The 21,703-nt window shown below is 30.8% G+C and overlaps 2 protein-coding genes across 9 annotated transcripts in view; both read left to right on the forward strand.

Annotated features, from left to right (window-relative positions):
* The window catches only part of LOC138942698 (potassium voltage-gated channel subfamily KQT member 1-like), a 122,810-nt gene that overhangs the window by 60,703 nt on the left and 40,404 nt on the right, over nt 1-21,703 (forward strand). The gene's annotated exons all lie outside the window — the stretch shown is intronic.
* LOC138942696 (potassium voltage-gated channel subfamily KQT member 1-like) overlaps nt 1-21,703 on the forward strand; it is a 56,613-nt gene that overhangs the window by 15,626 nt on the left and 19,284 nt on the right. For 5 of the 7 annotated variants that reach the window (XM_070313129.1, XM_070313133.1, XM_070313130.1 and 2 more), the window contains 7 exons: nt 5,033-5,123; nt 8,398-8,524; nt 10,659-10,834; nt 13,083-13,223; nt 13,862-13,972; nt 15,863-16,069; nt 18,842-18,862. In XM_070313129.1, the coding sequence (XP_070169230.1) occupies nt 5,033-5,123; nt 8,398-8,524; nt 10,659-10,834; nt 13,083-13,223; nt 13,862-13,972; nt 15,863-16,069; nt 18,842-18,862 (874 nt within the window). The remainder of the gene's footprint in view (nt 1-5,032; nt 5,124-8,397; nt 8,525-10,658; nt 10,835-13,082; nt 13,224-13,861; nt 13,973-15,862; nt 16,070-18,841; nt 18,863-21,703) is intronic. The other 2 variants (XM_070313132.1, XM_070313134.1) reach the window with 1 other exon arrangement.

Consider the following 21,703-nt stretch of genomic DNA (forward strand, 5'->3'; position numbering starts at 1 on the left):
CGATTAAATTTGTCATTAAAATTAAATCATATTTGATAGAAGTTAGATTAGATTTAGAACTAATATTCGAAACTCGCATTATTCCAGTGACGTACTAAATTATTTTTCTTCTTTCGGGAGGGACAAATTCGACTGACATGTCGCTTAATTTGTCCATCGATTTTAAAAACGATGGTTAAGCTAAAGCGTATCGTCTTATATGATCTATTTCGTTAGACGAAAAAAAAAAAAAAAAATTTATCCTTAACAGAAATAATTTTCGGCCGGCCTACTTTCGAGCGGGCGTAAATAGCAGCGTATTATTAGGCCCAATGCATATGCAAGCTATTTGCGTGCGGCCTATTATTTTTAGATGAGAATCGCGCGCTGATGTATTGATACCGTGGCACATAATGACACCCGTAGAGATTACACATCACGCCATGGAAAATCGTTAGTAAATTTTTTAATAATGTTAGCGCGAATCCGAGAAAAATTAATCACGATTGAAAATCACGATCGAATATCGTTCATATATGGTATACAGAGTGATAAGAAATTAAAATATTCAGGTGTGCTATTCTCGACATTTGTTACTCGGAAATAATATGGGATATACAGTGTGATACCACAGAATTGTATATAAATTTCCACGCACGCTCGGTTAATTTATTTTATTTAATGATGCCGCAAAATTCAGGTTCACGCGTGTACTTGAATCCAATTTCCATGAAAATAATTATAAAACAGCAGACACATGTTTACGGTTATACATCGAACGGATCGCGATCGGTGAAGTTTACGTTATTCCAAGCTCCATTTGCAATTAAACTTTGATGAATATGAATAAACGACGCGATATGGGGGTATGACGTTATTGCCGTAGGTACCGCACACGCGTGTTCTATCTCTTGCCGGTCGTATGTAGGTTAATTGATATGCAGGATATGCACAATATTTACGGGTGTATACGTTCAATCATTTTATACATCTTTAGCCGTAAGCAACGTATCGCGTCCGCCCCTCGATGCGTACGCTAATATGGATAATTAAATTTCTACCTATTCGGTGGCTCGATTGTTTTACAAGTCCCATAATAAATTCGACTTTCTTTTCACGTGAGAAGACAAAAGAGATATTTATAGCGCGAAATATTATATTCTCTTTATACACAGAGCGTGCTCGAAAGCCACGAATTTCCTTTCAACTCTCACACATATTCGGCAAAATTTGACAGACGGCGAGTTTCGGAACGAACCGGCTCGAATATACATATATATATATATATTTGCATTTTATTACATCCTTGGCATTTTTACAGCCAAATAAAAAGCGTGTTATTCACAAGTAGCGAGATATCTGTCCGACATCCGGCAGAAGATGGATGAGTTCCGAGCGCGATGCTCGAGGAAAAAAGGAGGAGTATGTTAGACAATTATCATAGTAGGTCGATGAAGGTGACTCGTGCAAGCCGCGGCGCTCTGTAACGTACATACATAACATCGGAATTATAGGCCCTCGGCACGCTATCTTAAAGAGTACTACGCGGCGGCAATCGTCTATCCGCCTTCGTTAATGCCGCTCGTCCCGTTGCTTAACGAGGCGACACGTTCAATAATAAATTACTTGTACAAACAACGAGAGCGCACCGCTAGATCGATCGTTGGATCGTAGCAATTACCGATCCTGTTCAAACCGCAGATACGCAAAGTTTGTCCTTCCATCCTTTTTTTTTTTTGTTTAATTTTTAGGTGACGATTAAAGATGTTTTGACAAAAAGGAGAAACGTATTTCTTACATTTATATTCCTTGGAAAATCAAATTTAAAAAAGAATTAAAATATCACAAAATAATATGATCTTTAATGTCTTTATAAAAAAAAAAAAATAGTTGTAATTGATATTCTTCCTAATTTATGACAAAAACTTTTGGTCGTGAATATCTCCTGAAATCGATTACGAGAAACAAAAAAAACAAAAAAAAAAAAAATAAATAAATAACGAGTAATTTACAGGAAGATTTCTGGTTACTATAAGTATTTTGCTACAATTTTTTGCAAATAACTTTTAAACGAGTGGATCAAATTTTGCAGAAATATTTATTAGAGTTTTGTTAATATATATGAAAATTTTTATTTAGCTGACAATATTTTTTTCTTGTCGAATTTGTCAATAAATCTTATAATATGCGATTTTTTATAAGAATCAATACAAACTTTAAATAATTTCCAAATTGTTAAGAGAATTGTGCCCAGGTTTTGCATAGATACTCAGAAGAAATAATCTATATGATAGTAGAACAGTCTACAAAATTTTCAAAATCCTTTTGTCAATGTTTTGACATATGACATATACATCCTTAAGATTCGGGATGAAAAACGAGATTTTTTTTAAAACGTTTGTTTGAAACATTTTTCGATTTAACGCAGTGTTTCTGAGATATTTGAGTGGGTCCTTTAAAATGGGACACCCTGTATATATATATATATATATATATATATATATTCTTGTGCAAGTTTGTTTAAGTATAAAGTTACGCTTCGCAACGTTGGCGATCAGTAACGTAGCTGTCTAATGTATCACGCCTCCATAGTTTGTCGAGTAATTTGTTCAGTTTGACTAAACTCAAATGGCATCATATAGTAGCGCAACGAGTAGCTTGTCCTTTCGTGGAGGGAAAAACAGGTAAGAGTTTTTTTCTATTATTTCGAGAACAAAGTTCTGTAGATGACGCACGAGCTGGCACGCAATGCAATGCATAGTCATAATCCAATTTAAGTCACATTTCATTTATCAAGTATTTTTTGCGTGTTAGGCTTACATCGGTATCGGATAAGATTATCATTAATGAAGACTCATTAATATTAATTTTACATCGCATAACATGATGTATTTCAAAACCATCATACTTTCTTTCTTACTTATTTCGATATTTTGTTCACATTATCTTTAATATTATATATATAAATATATACTGTTGGAAAAATTTCTGTTTTTCTCATGTAAAAAGATATAATATATAACTTTTATGTTAAATATTTAATACATTTATGTTTTAATTCAACATATTGCTATTGTATTGATTGACCTGAAATGTTAATTTATTAAAATACCTGAAGAAAATATAAAAATAACACAATGTACACATTATTATATGTGACAGGATTTATCTATTAAAATTTATTAAAAAAAAAAAATGTTAATTTTATTTTACAATAAGAATGAGAGCGACTACAGACCATCGATAAGATTTTTTCAAGTTAAATTTTATTATTAAAACTATGTTGATTTTACATAAAATTTATTTCAAATTACTATAAAGTTTGCATACATTTTGCGTTGAAATATTAACGTAGTAGCAGCGTTATATTATTAAACCATTTATTAATACCATTTAACATATTATTAAATATTATTTAAAATAATATATCCGTATTATTTAATATTATAATTTTATATTAAATTTATTCATGTTAAATTAATGATCCAAAAATTTGGATCGTGCGATATATGTTAAATGTATGCTAAATTTTCCAACGGTGTATCAATTGTAATTACGTTTCTTATTATCTATTCGCGCAAGAAAACAGATTCCATTATCTTATAAGAATCTGTGGCGGGAAGGGAAGTGTAATAGTTCCAAGACATTCTATACTAACTTTGTTCTCCGGTGATTACCATAAGCGCATCGCGAAATGTCCGAAAGTTGGATATATATTTTTTTTAGTGGCGCAAGAATGTTTAAGTTTGAAGCTCTTTAAAAGGAGAGAATAACGGGCGTGCATTATGATGAAGAATCTAAAGTCGCTTTAAATATAAACTGACTTTAATATATGACCTTCTACCCTCCCGATTAATCAAGTTGTTCATCCAGATCTAGACGAAATTTTGTAATAGAACAAAGTTTCGTCCAGCTCGCGATATAATGCTGAGTGCGATGGAGAATTATAATAAGAATAAAGTTGCCGTAGATATTAATCTGATTATAACCCATACAGCACTAAAGCTTGCAACAACATTGCTGTAATATTGCAATATTGCATATTGTAGTTTAATGTTGCAGAAATATTACAAAGACATTATTTTACAATATAACTTTAGTAATGTTACAGCAACATTCCAAAAATATTCCAAAGAAAGTATTCGATAATCGCTAGTTCATTCGTTTACCGCTATGCGGCGCATATTGCGCTGTCTACTATTCCGCATTTAATTTTTAGTCACGATGATTATATAAAGTTTACAAAGAGCGACTAGTAAGATTAATGATATAATAACTATTTTTATTAGCTTAAATTGTATGATATAACCCCAACATAAGGGACACAGACATTGGACTAAGAATTCTTTTAATAGTTTCCATTCTTATATAAAATCAAAAATTTGATAATAATTTTTTAACATGCAAAAGATACTTCAGATTTTAATAAATAAATTTTGAGATTATATGAAGACAAGAGAGATGTGAAAAAACTTGTATGCGTAAATCCACCACAATCTTTTTGCATATCTGAATATTTCGGATGCAGACATTGTGAATTTACAAAATTGCAAATTGAGTTTTTTCTTATTTCTCTTAGATATTCTTTGTTACTGAAGAAAGTCGAATGTGTACCGAAAAATTTACAATTTATAATTTCGTTATTATTATAATACAGAAAATCTATATACACACTAAATCCTGATTCTTATATGCCTAATTTCTTATTATTTTTTTCATATGTTAAAGATATTATGTCGATAAATATACATAAAGCATTATTGCATATATATTATATTGCTATATTGCTGCAATATTACATTGCAATATTTCTGTAGGCGGACAGTTTACTGTTGCTGCAATATCATAACAACGTTGCAGCAACATTTCGTAATGTTTCTGCAATGTTGCAATCTTGCAGAAAAATGTTGCTGCAATGTTGTTGCAATCTTGCGGTGCTGTATGGGAACATATAACGTCTTTCGACTCGAGCTGCTCGTCTGGAGGCAAATTTACGATAGAACTAAAACGATTGATTTATCTTGTATACAATGCAAAATGTCTTTCTTTGCAGGTTTATGGTGGTATTGGTGTGCCTCATATTTAGCGTTTTGTCAACGATAGACCAATACAGTAATTTCGCAAACGAAACTCTGTTTTGGATGGTGAGTAAAATACGTTTGTTATTAAATATAATAGGATATAGAGCGTACAATTATAAATAATTAAAATAATTATAAATAATTATTTATATAATAATAATAATATATATGTATAATAAAGGTAATTGTTTCGAGTAAGACCTTTTCTGAATTTTCAGTAATATGATCGGATCTCTCGATAAAATATAACCTAACCCAAACCTATCGCTGATTTAAAACTAAAATTTAATTTGGTTCTGGAGTGGACCTTGTAGTAATTAATGGGTAACTTTGGGGGATTTTCGTTTTTTTTGGGGGGTGGGGGTGATCGGGCTCCCCCGACTGATTGTCACTGTTGGGGTCACAACAAAGAGTTTTACCGGGAGATTCGATCATATTTCTCAAAATTCAAAAAAGGCCTTATTCGAAACAATTACCATAATAAATTATATGAAGAGAGACTAAATTCCCACAAATAGTCATTTAATTTCAATCATTCTCAATTTAGAAAAATTATATTTTAATATTTTCTTTTAGATAAGATCGACTTAAGATCGAAGAATCTGTAGATATATAAAAGCTATATACATATATATTTTTTATATAAATTTTTTTTTTCTATACACATCAAAAATTCAATCTCATTGTTTTATCACGAGGGAAGAGTCAAATATTGTATATTACATGAAAAGAATGATTTGCAAAGTGCAAACATTAAATAAGGATCAGAGTTTCTCAATATTTTATAGCGTTTCGCAGTATTTTATAAAGAGATATAAGGCAAATTTGTGTCATTTAATTAATCCTTGAAAAGAAAAGTTTACATTTGTCGGTCCACTCGAGAATAAACTTTATAACAAAGTTTCGGACAAATTTTTTTTTTCCTTTTGTCACGAATAAAATATTTACTTTTTCTCTCATCTTATATTAAAAAAAAAGAAAATGTTCAAGTTTCGCGAAAATTTCGCGCAATTTATACTATTATAAAGTTATAATCGTATAAAATCATCGATACAAAAAATCAACATTGCTCGTGAATTAATATTTCGCGTTATAAAAAAAATAGGCGATCTTTTCAACTTCTTGTAACGCAAGTTGAGCGGACGTAAAGCACGAAGCTCGTCTGAGCTCTGAGTTATAAAAGAGTGTCGATAGCTAATAACATTTTTTGAACTATGCGTTGCGCGATATATGAGCGTATATATCAGTTAATCGGATCGTGATTGTACAATATTTAAGCGTGTATAGGATTAATATTTTTTTTTTTTATAAAATTTTATTTTTTTTGATAACACAATAGTATAAAACGAGATATCTGTCTCTATATTACACATTTTTAAAAGGACAGAATGAAAAATATATGAATACATAAATGGAAAGAAACAAAATAAACTTTCTTAAGCTCCTCTCTTCGCTTTTGTTACTTTTATAAAGCGCGAAGAGATAGACATGTTATTTTAAATATAAAAAGTATACTTTCTCGTAAATCTAAAAAACACCAATTTTTTTATATTCATTTATAACAATATAACTCTTTTAGATGTTAATCTGAAAAGAGGAAAAGATTGGGAGCATGAATTAACTTTTATTGCATAATCAAAATATTATTAGCATTGTAGTTAGTCAAGTGTAACTAAAATAGATGGAGAACTTTAAAATTGAAACTAACATAGATAGGTATAGTTTGGCTCTTTTATCATATATTGAAGTTCTATCTCTTCCCTTCTATATACAGGGTGTCTTAGATCGCCCGTACACCCCTTTCCTTTCAAAAACTAAGCATTTTAGAGAAAAACATTTTCAACAAAAATTGTATGGTTTTGAGGGGAACATAAGATGGTGTCATTGGTTTGACCTTGGATGGCATCGTTAAGGTCAAGTCAAGGACAACTTTAATTTCTTAAATGAAACCCCCTATTTTTCATTACATATTCTTGTAGCTTATCTCGAGAGCTTTCCAAAACACTATAATAAAGTATTTTTTTCATTAAGTACTTTTTGAGTTATTTTATATTTTAATCTGACATATTTTGATATAAAAAATAAAATATTTCGTAAAATATTCAGTTTTCAATAATCTTACCGTAATACTTTCATGTACAGAATAATGAGACAAATCAATTAGTGCCCAAAAAAAACAAATAATTATTTCAAAAAATACATTGTAAATAATTTTCTTAAAAACAATTATTTTTTATACTAATTGATTTGTCTCTTTATTCTGTACATAAAAGTATTACGGTAAGATTATCGAAAACTAACTATTTTATTTTTTATATCAAAATATGTCAGATTAAAATATAAAATAACTCAAAAAGTACTTAATGAAAAAATACTTTATTATATTGTTTTGGAAAGCTCTCGAGATAAGCTATAAGAATATGCAATAAAAAATAGAGGTTCTATTTAAGAAATTAAAGGTGTCCTTGACTTGACCTTAACGATGCCATCCAAGGTCAAACCAATGACACCATCTTATGTTCCCCTCAAAACCATACAATTTTTGTTGAAAACGTTTTTCTCTAAAATACTTAGTTTTTGAAAGAAAAGGGGTGTACGATTGGTCTAGAACACCCTGTATATATGGTATACCTATCTGTTTTATTCGGTAAACAATATGTTTGTGTCTCGACAATAGTGCGTGTCGGGCAATTGATTTAATCAGGCCGCGCAAATATATTTGGTCGGAATCAAAACATACATATGTAACAAAGGTACGCGAACGAGTATGGAGTATTTGAATGATTATGACATCGTCCAAATAAGCATGCTCCAGAACTAAAATTTTTCTCAATCGAGTAAATACGTTTCGTTAATTTTGATTTTTTTTTTTTTTTTTTCTTAAATAAATATGTATTTTATTTCCAAAAATGTTTCGTTATATTAAATAAATTATTCCTTTATAAAAATTATAATTTTTAAAATATTAAAAATTTTTAAATTATTAAAAATTTTAATATAAAAAAATATTTTTATATATTCGAAGATAAAAAATTATTTATTAAAATTAAAAAAAAACCTGTGCTTTCGAAACGAGCAATTAAAAATTAAAAAATGTTTTTTTGAAGGAAATAATTTAATATAAAGATAAAAAAATAAAAATTTTTTTATTTGCAAATAAAAAAGCTTTTTTGCTTTTATTTTATATATTTTACTAATTTAGATATATTTGCTTGATCGAAATAACTAACTTCTTTACAGATATTTAAATAAATTTTTTAAATCAGAATAATTTTTTGGGAATTTAGTGCATTTTTTTCAGTGCAACTAATCTGAATTATTCTTGATCATTGTTCAGGAAATATGTCTCGTGGTATTCTTCGGGGTCGAGTACATGGTTCGATTATGGAGCGCGGGCTGCAGATCGAAGTACATGGGTTTCTGCGGACGGCTGCGATTCATACGGAAACCGATTTGTATCATAGGTGAGTTTATTCGGTCGCATTCTCATCTCTTAATGGCAAGCCGCGATTTGCGGCCCGAAATGTATGTTATGTGTCATGGCCGAAATTAATCCGATATTCGCATTGTCCGATCGACGGTGCAGAATTGAATCGTGAGAATCGTCCCTTTGTACTCGCGTAGGTATCTCTCGTTGAACCGTTTGAGCGACCAACAGGGCGAGATTAGGCCCTGGCCCTAATATCGATTCCATTTCGCTGAAATCAAGATTTCGGGCACTTTGTGTATATCGTGTCGTTCTGCCGGACGCGTTTGACGAATGAAGGACACGCGAACAATTCGCGGCGCAAAATTCATCTCTTAATTGCAGACCCAACTAAAAATTGATTATTCGTCCTCCTCCGCCCCCCCCCCCCGCTTTGAATTCCATTTTACAATTATGTACGTCGATGACAAATATATTACCGAATTTTTTTCAAATATTATGAGAAATAAAAGGAAAGGAAATTTTTTTTATATAAAGTATATTATAATTAACTTAAATTATCAATTATTTTAATTTTCTTATGATCTTTAAATTATCCGTGCATTATTTGTAACTTGCTAACGACAATGCCGAGAGATAATATGCTCGAGAAAAATTCTCCGAATATCTTAGTTTCGTACATCACAGCTATATATGATAAAATTTATAGAAATTTCAATTCCCAATTCGCAATATATGGTGGTAGATTAACCGCGTTTTTCGATTAATGCGCCGCGTATATATTATTCCATCCAAAATAATTAAGGGTACGCACTGTATCTTGTTCCATTTTACCTGTAACCGCTAAAATATGAAATGATAATCGCAATGTGGGAAATAGATCATTATTATTAATAGACCGGTTGCGGAAAGGCGACCGGAATCACACGCATTTTACATCCATGATTTTAATAACGTGTGCGGATGTGTGGCGAGAGAATTATTGTTTTCAATCGGCAATAGGTATCGGGCAAATGAATTTTGTAGATAAATGGTAACGACGGATTAAACATTAATAATCCGATTACGCGCCATGCGTTCATCGATTATACGTATATACTTAATCAATATTCTATACAGGCTGATAAGAAATATTTATTGTACTTTAATGAATGCACACATACAGAAACACTATCTGTAATTACACACACACACACACACACACACACACACACACACACACACACACACACACACACACACACACACACACGCACACATACATATATATATATATATATATACACAGGGTGTCCCATTTTAAAAGTTCCACCCTCATAACTTTTCAGGATCAACGTTCGAAGGAAAACGAGTCGGATACAAGTTGTAGGGAACAAAGGGGGCTATCTAATAGTGACCTTGGATTTAACATTAAAGGTCATTTTCAAGGTCATTTAAAGGTCAATTTCCGTTTATTAATGGAACCTCCTATTTTTCATTACATATTTTTCTAGCTTATCTCGAGAGTTTTCCAAAACACTAAAATAAAGTATTTTTTCATAAAATACTTTTTGAGTTATTTTATAATTTAGTTTTCGATAATCTTACCGTAATACTTCTATGTACAGGATAATGAGACAGATCAATTAGTATAAAAAAATAATTGTTTTTAAGAAAATTATTTACAATGTATTTTTTTAAACAATTATTTGCTTTTTTTGGCACTAATTGATTTGTCTCATTATTTTGTACATAAAAGTATTGCGGTAAGATTATCGAAAACTGAATATTTTACGAAATATTTTGTTTTTTGTATCAAAATATATCAGATTAAAATATAAAATAACTCAAAAAGTACTTAATAAAAAAATACTTTATTATAATATTTTGGATAGCTCTCGAAGTAAGCTATAAGAATATGTAATGAAAAATAGGTGTTCCCGTTTAAAAAACGGAAGTTGACCTTCAAATGACCTTGAAAATGACCTTTAATGTCAAATCCAAGGCAACTATTAGATAGCCTCTTTTGTTTCCTACAACTTTTATCGGAGTTGTTTTCCTTCAAACGTTGATTCTGAAAAGTTATGAGGATGAAACTTTTAAAATGGGACACCCTGTATATGTATTATATACACGAATTTATCGGATTATTCCTTTATATTTTACCACATACTCCTTTTATCTGTTTTTAGATTTAATCGTTGTGGTAGCGTCTATGGTAGTTTTATCGGTGGGAAGCAACGGTCAAGTATTCGCCACTTCTGCCATCAGGGGTATCCGATTTTTGCAAATTCTTCGAATGCTTCATGTCGACCGTCAGGGTGGCACGTGGCGGCTCTTGGGCTCTGTGGTTTTCATACATCGTCAGGTACATCATCGCGAAAAGTTTTTCGTTTTAATACCTCGATGTACGAAGACAAAATCTTAACAAGGATTATATATATAATTATCTTCAGAAAATTAAGCGCGCGCGCGTGTGTGTGTGTGTGTATGTGTGTGAATGTGCACAAAACATATATTTTTTATTTTTATATTTATAAAATAACAAATATTTTTATTAATACACTAAAAATAAAATCTTTTTTAATCAAATAAATACATTTTGTTAATTTTAATTTTTTTTTAATAAATATATATACTTTGTTTTCAAAAATGTTTTGTTATATTAAATAATAAATAAATTATTACTTGCATGTAATTAATAAATAAATTATTACTTGCATTTAATCAATAAATAAATTATTACCTGGATGTAATAAAAATTCTAACTTTTAAAATATATTATTTAATATTTTAATATAAAAAAATATTTACTTAAAGATAGTATTATTTATTGAAATAAAGAAAATCTGTATTTTTGAAATTAGCAGCTAAAAATTAAAAAATGTTTTTAAAGGAAGTAAATTAGTATATAACATTATAATAAAGATAATAAAAAAATTTTTTTCTTATGTAATGTAAAGAAGGACGAGCTAATTAAGAGTCTAGCGCGATAAGCAATTCGCAAATTTCTTGATAATTAAAATTTTTTTATTGAGATGAACATTTCCGACTATTTTCAGCATCTGTGAATTATAACAAACGTATGCAATGTATTGTAGATTGTCAACTATAAATGTGACGACAAAAATATAAGGAATCAAATTAAAATTATATAAGTTGCGTACGAGATATAAAATTAATGAAATATACATCTGTCAAAGACACTTGGTTAACTTCCCGATGGACGAGTATATTCAGCATCCTTCCGATACCGGTCGTAACGGAGATATTTCTTTGGTAAATGTTTACATTGACTTACATCTCACGGATCGTTTTCATTTTTACATATATTATAGAGGGCACATTCCTAAGTAACACGCACATTGAGTTTTGTGGCGCTCTCTTCTCGTTTCAGAGATATACGATTTTGAAGTATCATAATTTTCGCATTTATTTCTATGATCTTTTCACTATATCCTACTTGCGTGTTTATGTTTTTTTGTTTACATTTGCGTCACTGTCAGTATATTTTCGCTAAGAATTTCTTTTGTTTACGAGTTTTTATTTAAACGTCAATTTAATTATGATAAACGTATTGATGAATCTTTTAACATTATGGCAGATGTATATCCTCTTACAAATGATTTATAAAATAAATATCATTTAATAAGATATAAAAAATTGTATATAATACTTTTTCACAATTGCTACTCCACGTAAAGCGAGGTTCAACGCAAGCCTGTGTGTCTAGTTTTTCGATAGTGGGGCCCCCCCGTAGGGGAGGAGGGGCGGAACATACTGTTTCCATGCATATACTTTTTAATGCGAAGTAAGGTTTCACATGGGGTTACAACTTTCCACTTTATATTTACGCATTAAAAAGTATATGCGTGGAGACAGTATGTTCCGGACCCCCTCCCCCCCTGCAGGAGGGCTTCACTATTAAGAAACTAGATACATAGGTTTGCGTTGAACCTCGCTTCGCATGAAAAATGGGGAAATTCAAGGAGCTTTGTTTCCGAAAATGTAAGCAAATACCTTTTTTCACGTTTGCTTTACACAAATACAACGTAAACAAACATTATTTTATAACAGAAAAAGCATTAAAACTGTGAAAATTTAAAATTGCATGTTTCCCCAGAAGAGAGCGCCACAAAATTCGAAGTGCGCGTTACTTAGAAATGTGCCCTCTATAGTATATGTGAAAATGAAAACGATCCGTGAGGTGTAAGTTAATGTAAACATTTATCATTTCTTTTTTTTTTATTGGCAAAGAAACTCATACTTTGCTTTTATTTTCTATTTTATTAATTCAAATATATTTGCTGCTTGATGAAAATAACTAATTTCTTTGCAAATATTTAAATAAATAATTTTTTTAATCAAAAAGAATTTTCTTGGATTTAGTATTTCTTTTTCTTTTTTTTTTGTACGCGAGAAGTTTTTAATGTAAATACCTGAAGGACAAAACTGAGCAATAATTGTAATTATTTTTAGAAAATTAAGCACGTGTGTGTGTGTGTGTGTATGTGAATGTGCGCAAAGTATATATTTTTTATTTTTGTATTTATAAAATAGAAAATATTTTTGTTAATAACCTTCGCAAAATTAATTATATTTTCTTCATATAACAGGAGCTGATCACAACGCTGTACATCGGATTCCTGGGCCTCATTTTCAGCAGCTATTTCGTGTACCTTGCCGAAAAAGATGCAGTCGGACCCGATGGCAAAACAGACTTCTCCAGTTACGCCGATGCGCTATGGTGGGGAGTGGTAAGTATGTCTCTATCATTACGGATTTTTCTATCAGATGTCTCTTATATCAGCATGTAATTTTACGGTAAGCCATTGTTGGAGGAAAAGAAAAAGAATCTTTTAATTACTGAAATACACTCGAAGCGCAGAAGATATAGAATTCAATAGGAAAGAAAAGGGAATCTTTTTTCTTCAATGGAATAAAGAATTAAATCAATCAATCAAATTTTGAGATTTCTACAAATCATTAAATCGATCAAATTTGATGAAAAAAAAAATATATATATAAGTCACTTGTGAAGAAAGATAGTGACGAGGTTAATCAGCCACGAAAAATTGCAAGGAGATTGAATGGTAGTAATCGCGGATACGTTCAAATCGCAATTATATTGATGGCATGCAGAAAATGGAGATCATTACTTATACAGGCTGCGTGTGATGCAAGCAGATCACTTATCAGAGCGATAATATACGCTAATTAATAAGATTAACTGACTGGATTTCACGGGCTAATAAACGTGTTGGCAAACGAGACATCAATTGTTTGCCTAGCAAAACCCTTCAGGCTTAAATCCGTAAAGACACATTGTACCATACATACACAGTAATTTTACTTGTGAGATATAACGAGGATTTAATACTTTTTGGTATTACAGATTACAGTAACAACAATAGGTTATGGTGATACGGTCCCGCAAACGTGGATGGGAAAAATTGTGGCTTCATGTTTCAGCGTGTTTGCCATATCCTTTTTCGCACTTCCAGCTGTGAGTACATATTTTTTCTTATGATATATACATATATATATTTCACACACACACACACACACACACACACATATATATATATATATATATATATATAATAATATATTTCAGATTTTGTTTATCGTTCATGGATTTTTTGCTCCAACCAATTAAAAATCGATTTTTTTTTTCTTAAATGATGATATTTACAAAAATTATAATTTTTTTGTTGCCATTTTATTAATTTGTAGTGTTATATACATATATTTGCAATTAAGCTTTATATTTAATTCTATTTTTTTAATTAGGTTAATTCAATTAAAAAGAAATTCTACTAAATCTGCTTTAAATTAAACAACATTATTATTTTATTACAAGATTATTATTTTATTATTTGTTTCTCTAGATCTTTCTCAGTTTTCAAAAAAAAATCTTTATTTTTGATTTGTTTTCTTGATTAATTTCGCGTCGATTTCTTCGATACAATAATGCCTATCAATAGAATAAAATATGAAATATATATGAAATATATACAGGGTATCTCTAAAGTCTGATCCCACCCCTGGATCTCGGAAACGGTTTTAAATATGGAAAAATGTTTTAGACAGAAGTTGTATGGTTTCGAGGGAGACATAAGGTGATGTCGTTAATTTGACCTTGAATAGTTGCGTGAAGGTTACGTGAAGGTCACCATCAATTTTTTAAATGGGATTGCCTACTTTTTATCACACATTCTTGTAGCTTATCTCGAAAGCTTTTCAAAACACTATAATAAAGTATTTTTTTATTAAATACTTTTTGAGTTATTTTATATTTTAATCTGACATATTTTGATATAAAAATTAAAATATCTCGTAAAATATTTAGTTTTCGATAATCTTACCGTAATATTTTTATGTTCAGAATAATGAGACAAATCAATTAGTATAAAAAAATAATTGTTTTTAAGAAAAAGTATGTAATTATTTATAATTTATTATTTACATTTTTTAAAACAATTATTTGTTTTTTCCTTTACACTAATTGATTTGTCTCATTATTCTGTACATAAAAGTATTATGATAAAATTATCGAAAACTAGATATTTTACGAGATATTTTAATTTTTATATCAAAATTTGTCAGATTAAAATATAAAATAACTCAAAAAGTACATGATGAAAAAACTTTATTATAGTGTTTTGAAATATTATAGTGTTTTGAAAAGCTCTCGAGATAAGCTACAAGAATATGCGATAAAAAGTAGGCGGTTTCATTTAAAAAATTGAAGATGACCTTCACGTGACCTTCACGCAACTATTCAAGGTCAAATTAATGATACTACCTTATGTCCCCCTCGATACAACTTTTGTCTAAAACATTTTTCCATATTTAAAGCCGTTTCTGAGATCCAGGAGTGGGATCAGACTTTAGAGATACCCTGTGTAAGATATTTATAATTTTTGAATTACAAAAAATCGAAAATAATGATTTTTTTTTTTTTGGAAACTGGGAAAGCTCTAGAGAAACAAATAATAAAATAATAATCCTCATTTAATTTAAAGTAAATTTGATTGAAGGACTTTTATTGAATTGAATTAACCTAATTAAAAAAGTAAAATTAAATTTACAAATATATATATATATATATATATATATATATATATGTATATGTATATGTAAATAATTGGACCGACTGCCTTACGCTAATTCAAATAAAGCGCAAGCAGATCATTGACTACATTTATAGGTCATCTTTATAATCGGGTTTATTAACATCCGTAGTTTTAAAATTGACCAATCACAGCTATGCCTATGAAGAATAGAATGACTGTGATTGGCTAGTTTTAGAACTATACACGGATATTATTAAACCCTATTAAGGGTTTATTGTGACGTAGTCACGAGTGGATTTTTTCCCCATCTCTTTTAGGGTATCCTTGGTTCCGGCTTCGCGTTGAAAGTACAACAGAAACAACGGCAGAAGCATTTCAATCGACAAATACCGGCTGCCGCGATGTTAATACAATGCCTATGGAGGTGCTACGCCTCCGACAAGGCCATCAACAGCGTCGCCACGTGGAATATCTACATCAAGGACCCGGCACCGGCCGGCCAGCCCTCGACGCCCCTTGGCAAGGTAACGTTTCCCCGTTTGCGAGTTTCAGCGGAGAGCGGGAGAGAAAAGTAGCCGTATTAGCTGTTGACTGTTGATGTTCTTAGCTGCTTATATAATGTTCCTTGGCGTGTTTTAACTGACCGTGCCGCGGGCGATTACCGTGTCACAACCGAGACGGATCTAATCCGTCGCGAATCTCGTAATCACCCCGTCGAGGTCTGCGGATAAACCGCAAAACTCTTTCCCTTCTACATCCATCCTCCCCCCTTTATCGAGCTAATCGATTTCAAATTACCCATTGTATTTCACCCAAACCGTAGATCGTATATCTCCGAGATAATTGCTTCTAAGATCTCCCGACTTTTACCGCCATTATACAGGGTGTCCCATTTTAAAGGACCCACTCAAATATCTCAGAAACACTGCGTTAAATCGAAAAATGTTTCAAACAAAAGTTGTGTGGCTTCAAGGGGGCCATAAGATGGTGACAATGATTTGACCTTGGAAAATCATTTGAAGGTCATGTGCAGGTCAAATCTGAAATGGAAATCCCCATTTTTTATTTAGTATTCTTGTAGCTGACATCGAGAGCTTTCCAAAACACTATAATAAAGTATTTTTTTATTAGGTACTTTTTGAGTTATTTTATATTTTAATCTGACATATTTTGATATAAAAAATCAAATATCTCGTAAAATATTTAGTTTTTGATAATCTTACCGTAATACTTCTATATACAGAATAATGAGACAAATCAATTAATATAAAAAATAATTGTTTTTAAGAAAATTATTTACAATGTATTTTTTTAAACAATTATTTGCTTTTTTGGCACTAATTGATTTGTCTCATTATTCTGTACATAAAAGTATTACGGTAAGATTATCGAAAACTGAATATTTTACGAAATATTTTATTTTTTATATCAAAATATATAAGATTAAAATATAAAATAACTCAAAATGTACTTAATAAAAATATACTTTATTATAGTGTTTTGGAAAGCTCTCGAGATAAGCTACAAGAATGTGCAATAGAAAATAGGAAATTCCATTTGAGAAATTAAAGGTGTCCTTGACTTGACCTTAACGATACCATCCAAGGTCAAACCAATGACACCATCTTATGCTCCCCTCAAAACCATACAATTTTTATTGAAAACGTTTTTCTCTAAAATGCTTAGTTTTTGAAAGAAAAGGGGTGGTCTAGGACACCCTGTATAAGATCGCTCTGTTAAAAGCTTCTACAACAAATCTTTCTCCACGCAACCGCATTCCGTGCACAATGATGAGATTCGCGAGGGAATGATCCGCCGTCTAATATTATCTGCTAATATTATCAATCGTATAACAATAACGATAACGGTCGTGTATTTTCACTTGTCCTGACAATAATTTGGCAGTGGATGGGATGCAAGCGGAGAATGCGAATTTTGCTCGATGTTCTCAATGTGCCGTTATTTACCACCGAGATATTCGAGACAATTTTGAGTTTTCTTTTTCCCTTCGTGTTGTGCTAGTCACATACGTGTGTTTATGCAGTTAAAGATGCGCTTAGAAGCTTTTGTACATTATCTACCTCCTCCCTTCCCCCGCCGCCCCCCCCCCTCCCCCCAACTCTTTTACGTATAAAGTAACGAGCATTACGAGCTTTGATTTTCACATTCACGTTCGTTTTGATTTCGTTTACAGAGAGCGCGGACGATTCGTCCCCTTTTTTAAAATGGACTGGTTTTTACCTTTTGAATATATTATATATCCCTCTTATGGTTTTAATAGTACCATTTATTAATTGGAATGCTGAGCATACGGGATATGATTTATACGGGATATATAAGAAAATATCTTCTAAAAATATTCTTATATAATAAATATTTGTTATAATTTTTTTTTTATTTTTTTTTTTTATTTTAATGTGGACATTAAATTTCGCGATTCCATGCAACGGCGGTCAGGTGAATTTATTGTTTCTGCGTAAATTGCGCGTGTGAATAGTTTTATTCCTCCACTTGTAAATTTATACCTGTAATCTAATACGTATAAGCATAATCACAAATATATATATATCTATATTCTTTTACGTGATCCCCTTAAATGTAATTCTAGCACATTGTATTAATATATTAAGAATAACCTTGAAAGTTAATTAATTAATTCTATCATCTACGCGCTTCTTTTCATTGGAGAGTATCGTCTTTTTTTTTTTTTTCTTTTAATTTTGTACTTCAAATATTACCAATTAAAAAATAGCTTCAATATCTGTCATCCTCGATCAAATTGCTTTTGAATATACGAGTGAAATAACGAAGGCGATATTTTTAGAATGACACTTGATTTTTCGATACAGCCGCGTTTGTGATTCCCATTTTCGATTATTATCGTCGAAATAACTATTATTGTATTTTTGTATTTGTATTTCGCAACGTGTCCAGACATTCATAAAATTGCTCCAACGATGTAAAACGCATCAGATGCGAGCAAAACCGCACAATTATAGTGTTATAAAGTATATTTATACGGCGGGGAAATTTAAAAAAAGAATCCATATTTAATTAGCCGGCCCATCGGCACATTTTGCATACGCTCGATTAACGCGGAGCGATTGTATTCGTAGGAATAATATTATCTCCATTTTGCATCTGCTGCCAAAGTTCTCGAACCCCGTATCAAAAACGCGTATATTCATATATCGAGATAAAGTACCGTGTTTCTACGATGCATTATTTAAAATAGTAAACAATGCTCAGTGATGATTTAACGATGATAAAATATACCTAATATATATATATTTCAGTTGATTTGTGTAAAGAAGATGGTATGTAAATGGTTTATATTTATTTCTATTCTCATCTCTCTTCTGCATGTTTATTTTTTCCCAAATTTTTATCACTTTTCTTTACACATTTCTGTTACACCGTGAAACACGTCTATCTTTTGTATATAAATATTATGTAAGACGGGGTCACTGTATTCTCTCACTGTGTCAGCTGAATGTATAGAATATGCGCATATTGAAAGATATATGATGACATAAATATACCGTACTTTCGTCGCACATTGGCTTTTAATGAAACTGCTTTAGTACGGATTCAAAGCTTTACGTAAATACGCCATATATATATATATATATATATATATATATATATATTAATTTCTCGCGAATAAAAGCTAAAAAGATTAATACACCTGTCTATCAGATTGATATTACTCTCTCTCTTTCTCTCTCTCAGACAATGAAAGAAAACGTCCAAAGTATTAAAGGTGCAACGAAAGTATAGTGTGTTGAAGTATTTATTACGGAGAGAATAACCGGGAAAATGTTTTTTACGAAAGATGAAGCAACGGCAGCTTCTATGAGATAGTTTATGTCGCTTCTTAGCTTTAGTGTTGGATAATTTTTATTTATCTATTTATGGCGCCGAGAGACGTTTCTGCTTGATTGGGATTTCTTTTAAATTTATTTTCGAAGCTACAAAAATGTCAACAGTGTAAAACAGACGAGATACACGCCACTATAATTTTTTTTTTTTTTTTTTTTCGACAAAAACGAAACGATTCATCAGCGATCGAACAAGCTACTTCTTCTTAGACGAGTGGGGCTTTGCGTAAGCTTCTTAAAGCTTGCCGACAAGAAAACGAGGAACAATAATCGTTTGTTTGATCGTATTTGTGCTTCCATACAGAGTATCCCACCCGTACAGACCTTTTAAGAAAAAGGGGAAGTGGATTTTATCAAAAATCTTGATGGCTAAATCGGATTTGTTTTATTGTATGGTGATATTTTCAACTTTCGGTACCGAATGATACGGAATGGGCCTATCCAGACCGAAAGTCGAATTTTTTAAATGAAATATGGCACTTTTTATTGTAGATTCGGTTTCCCCAGCGAAGGATAAAAAACTTTTGTCGTAAATATTTTTTTCAAAAATGCCTGGAATGATACACGCTACCTCGCCTAGAAATGAAGTTAAAATTTATTTTTTCATCACATTTTCAAGATTATTTTCAGATTTCTAATAAATATTTAATTCCTGTTAATACAATTTTTTAACCATGTTACTACAATTTATCTTTTTCTAACTATGTTATTGAAATAATAACGAATTCTTTAAATTTATCCATTCAAATAAAATTGTTTATGCGTAATCGAAATTTGCAATAAAAAAGTGCCATGTTCCATTGAAAAAATTCAACTTCAGATCTGAATAGCCCATATCCTACCTAACCCCACATCCTATTTTCATAAATCACACTTTAAAAATCATTTCAAGGTTGATGGAGGCGTTTTAGAAAAAAATATTTGGGAATAAAGTTTCTTATTTTTCGCCGGGAAATCCGTATCAGGAATACAAAAGTGCCATATTTCGTTTAAAAAAAATTCGACTTTCGATTTAGGCCTATGGTCATAGGTCATTTCCGAAAGTTGAAAATATCACCCCATACAATAGAACGTACCCAATTTAGTCATCGAAATTTTTGCGATTTTTGATAAAATCCATTTTCTTTTTTCTCAAAAGATTTGTACTGGTTAGGGACACCCTGTATATCTCTGGCTTACGTATTTTTCTTGGCGCACCATTACTATTTTCAAGGACTACCATCCGTATCATGCGATATACAAAAGTTTAAGACTTTATCTTATACTTAGCGATATTTTATAACATGCACGCGCCTGAATAATACATAAGATTTGTAGCTATATATATATATGTATATGTATGTCGTGTGTTCGTGCGAGTTCTCTGCATCAATCTACGAAGCGGAAGACTGAAATCTCGCTCGAACGCAAAAAAGTGTGGGAGTTTACGCCGGTCGTGCGGCTTGGCAAGTCTCCGCATGATAAATACAAGTTATTAAGGGGAAAGAGATGTCGGAAAATCGGAAAACACTTTATACGAAAGATTTGAATGACGACGTTAGCGTGTTTTTAAGACATGTCGAATTTTGTGCCAGCCTATTTTATAAGAAAATTTTGTGCTGTATGAATAAATTAATATTAAAAAATGGAAAATACAAAGACACATATCCGAAAGTACACCCCTTTTTTTATAGTTATTATCACGTATTTAATCGATATCCCATTATGATATTTTGCATTTTTGTATCTGAATTATGTAAACAAATATTCACGCACTTGACAATTTATTCGAATCATTTCTCATTGTCGATGAGAAATATATTTTACAATTTTTGGTATACAGGGTGTCCTAGACTACCCGTGCATCCCTTTTCTTTCAAAAACTAAGCATTTTAGAGAAAAACGTTTTGAACAAAAATTCCATGGTTTTGAGGGGAGCATAAGATGGTGTCATTGGTTTGACCTTGGATGGTATTGTTAAGGTCAAGTCAAGGACAACTTTAATTTCTCAAATGGAATCCCCTATTTTCTATTGCACATTCTTGTAGCTTATCTCGAGAGCTTTCCAAAACACTATAATAAAGTATATTTTTATTAAGTACTTTTTAAGTTATTTTATATTTTAATCTGACATATTTTGATATAAAAAATAAAATATCTCGTAAAATATTCAGTTTTCGATAATCCTACCGTAATACTTTTATGTACAGAATAATGAGACAAATCAATTAGTGTCACAAAGAAAAAAATAAATAATTGTTTAAAAAACAATTATTTTTTATACAAATCAGATTAAAA

This window comes from Polyergus mexicanus, unplaced genomic scaffold (genome assembly GCF_030449975.1).
Source record: "Polyergus mexicanus isolate NDT 795.1 unplaced genomic scaffold, iyPolMexi1.0 SCAF_23, whole genome shotgun sequence".
NCBI classification, from domain to species: Eukaryota; Metazoa; Arthropoda; class Insecta; order Hymenoptera; family Formicidae; genus Polyergus; species Polyergus mexicanus.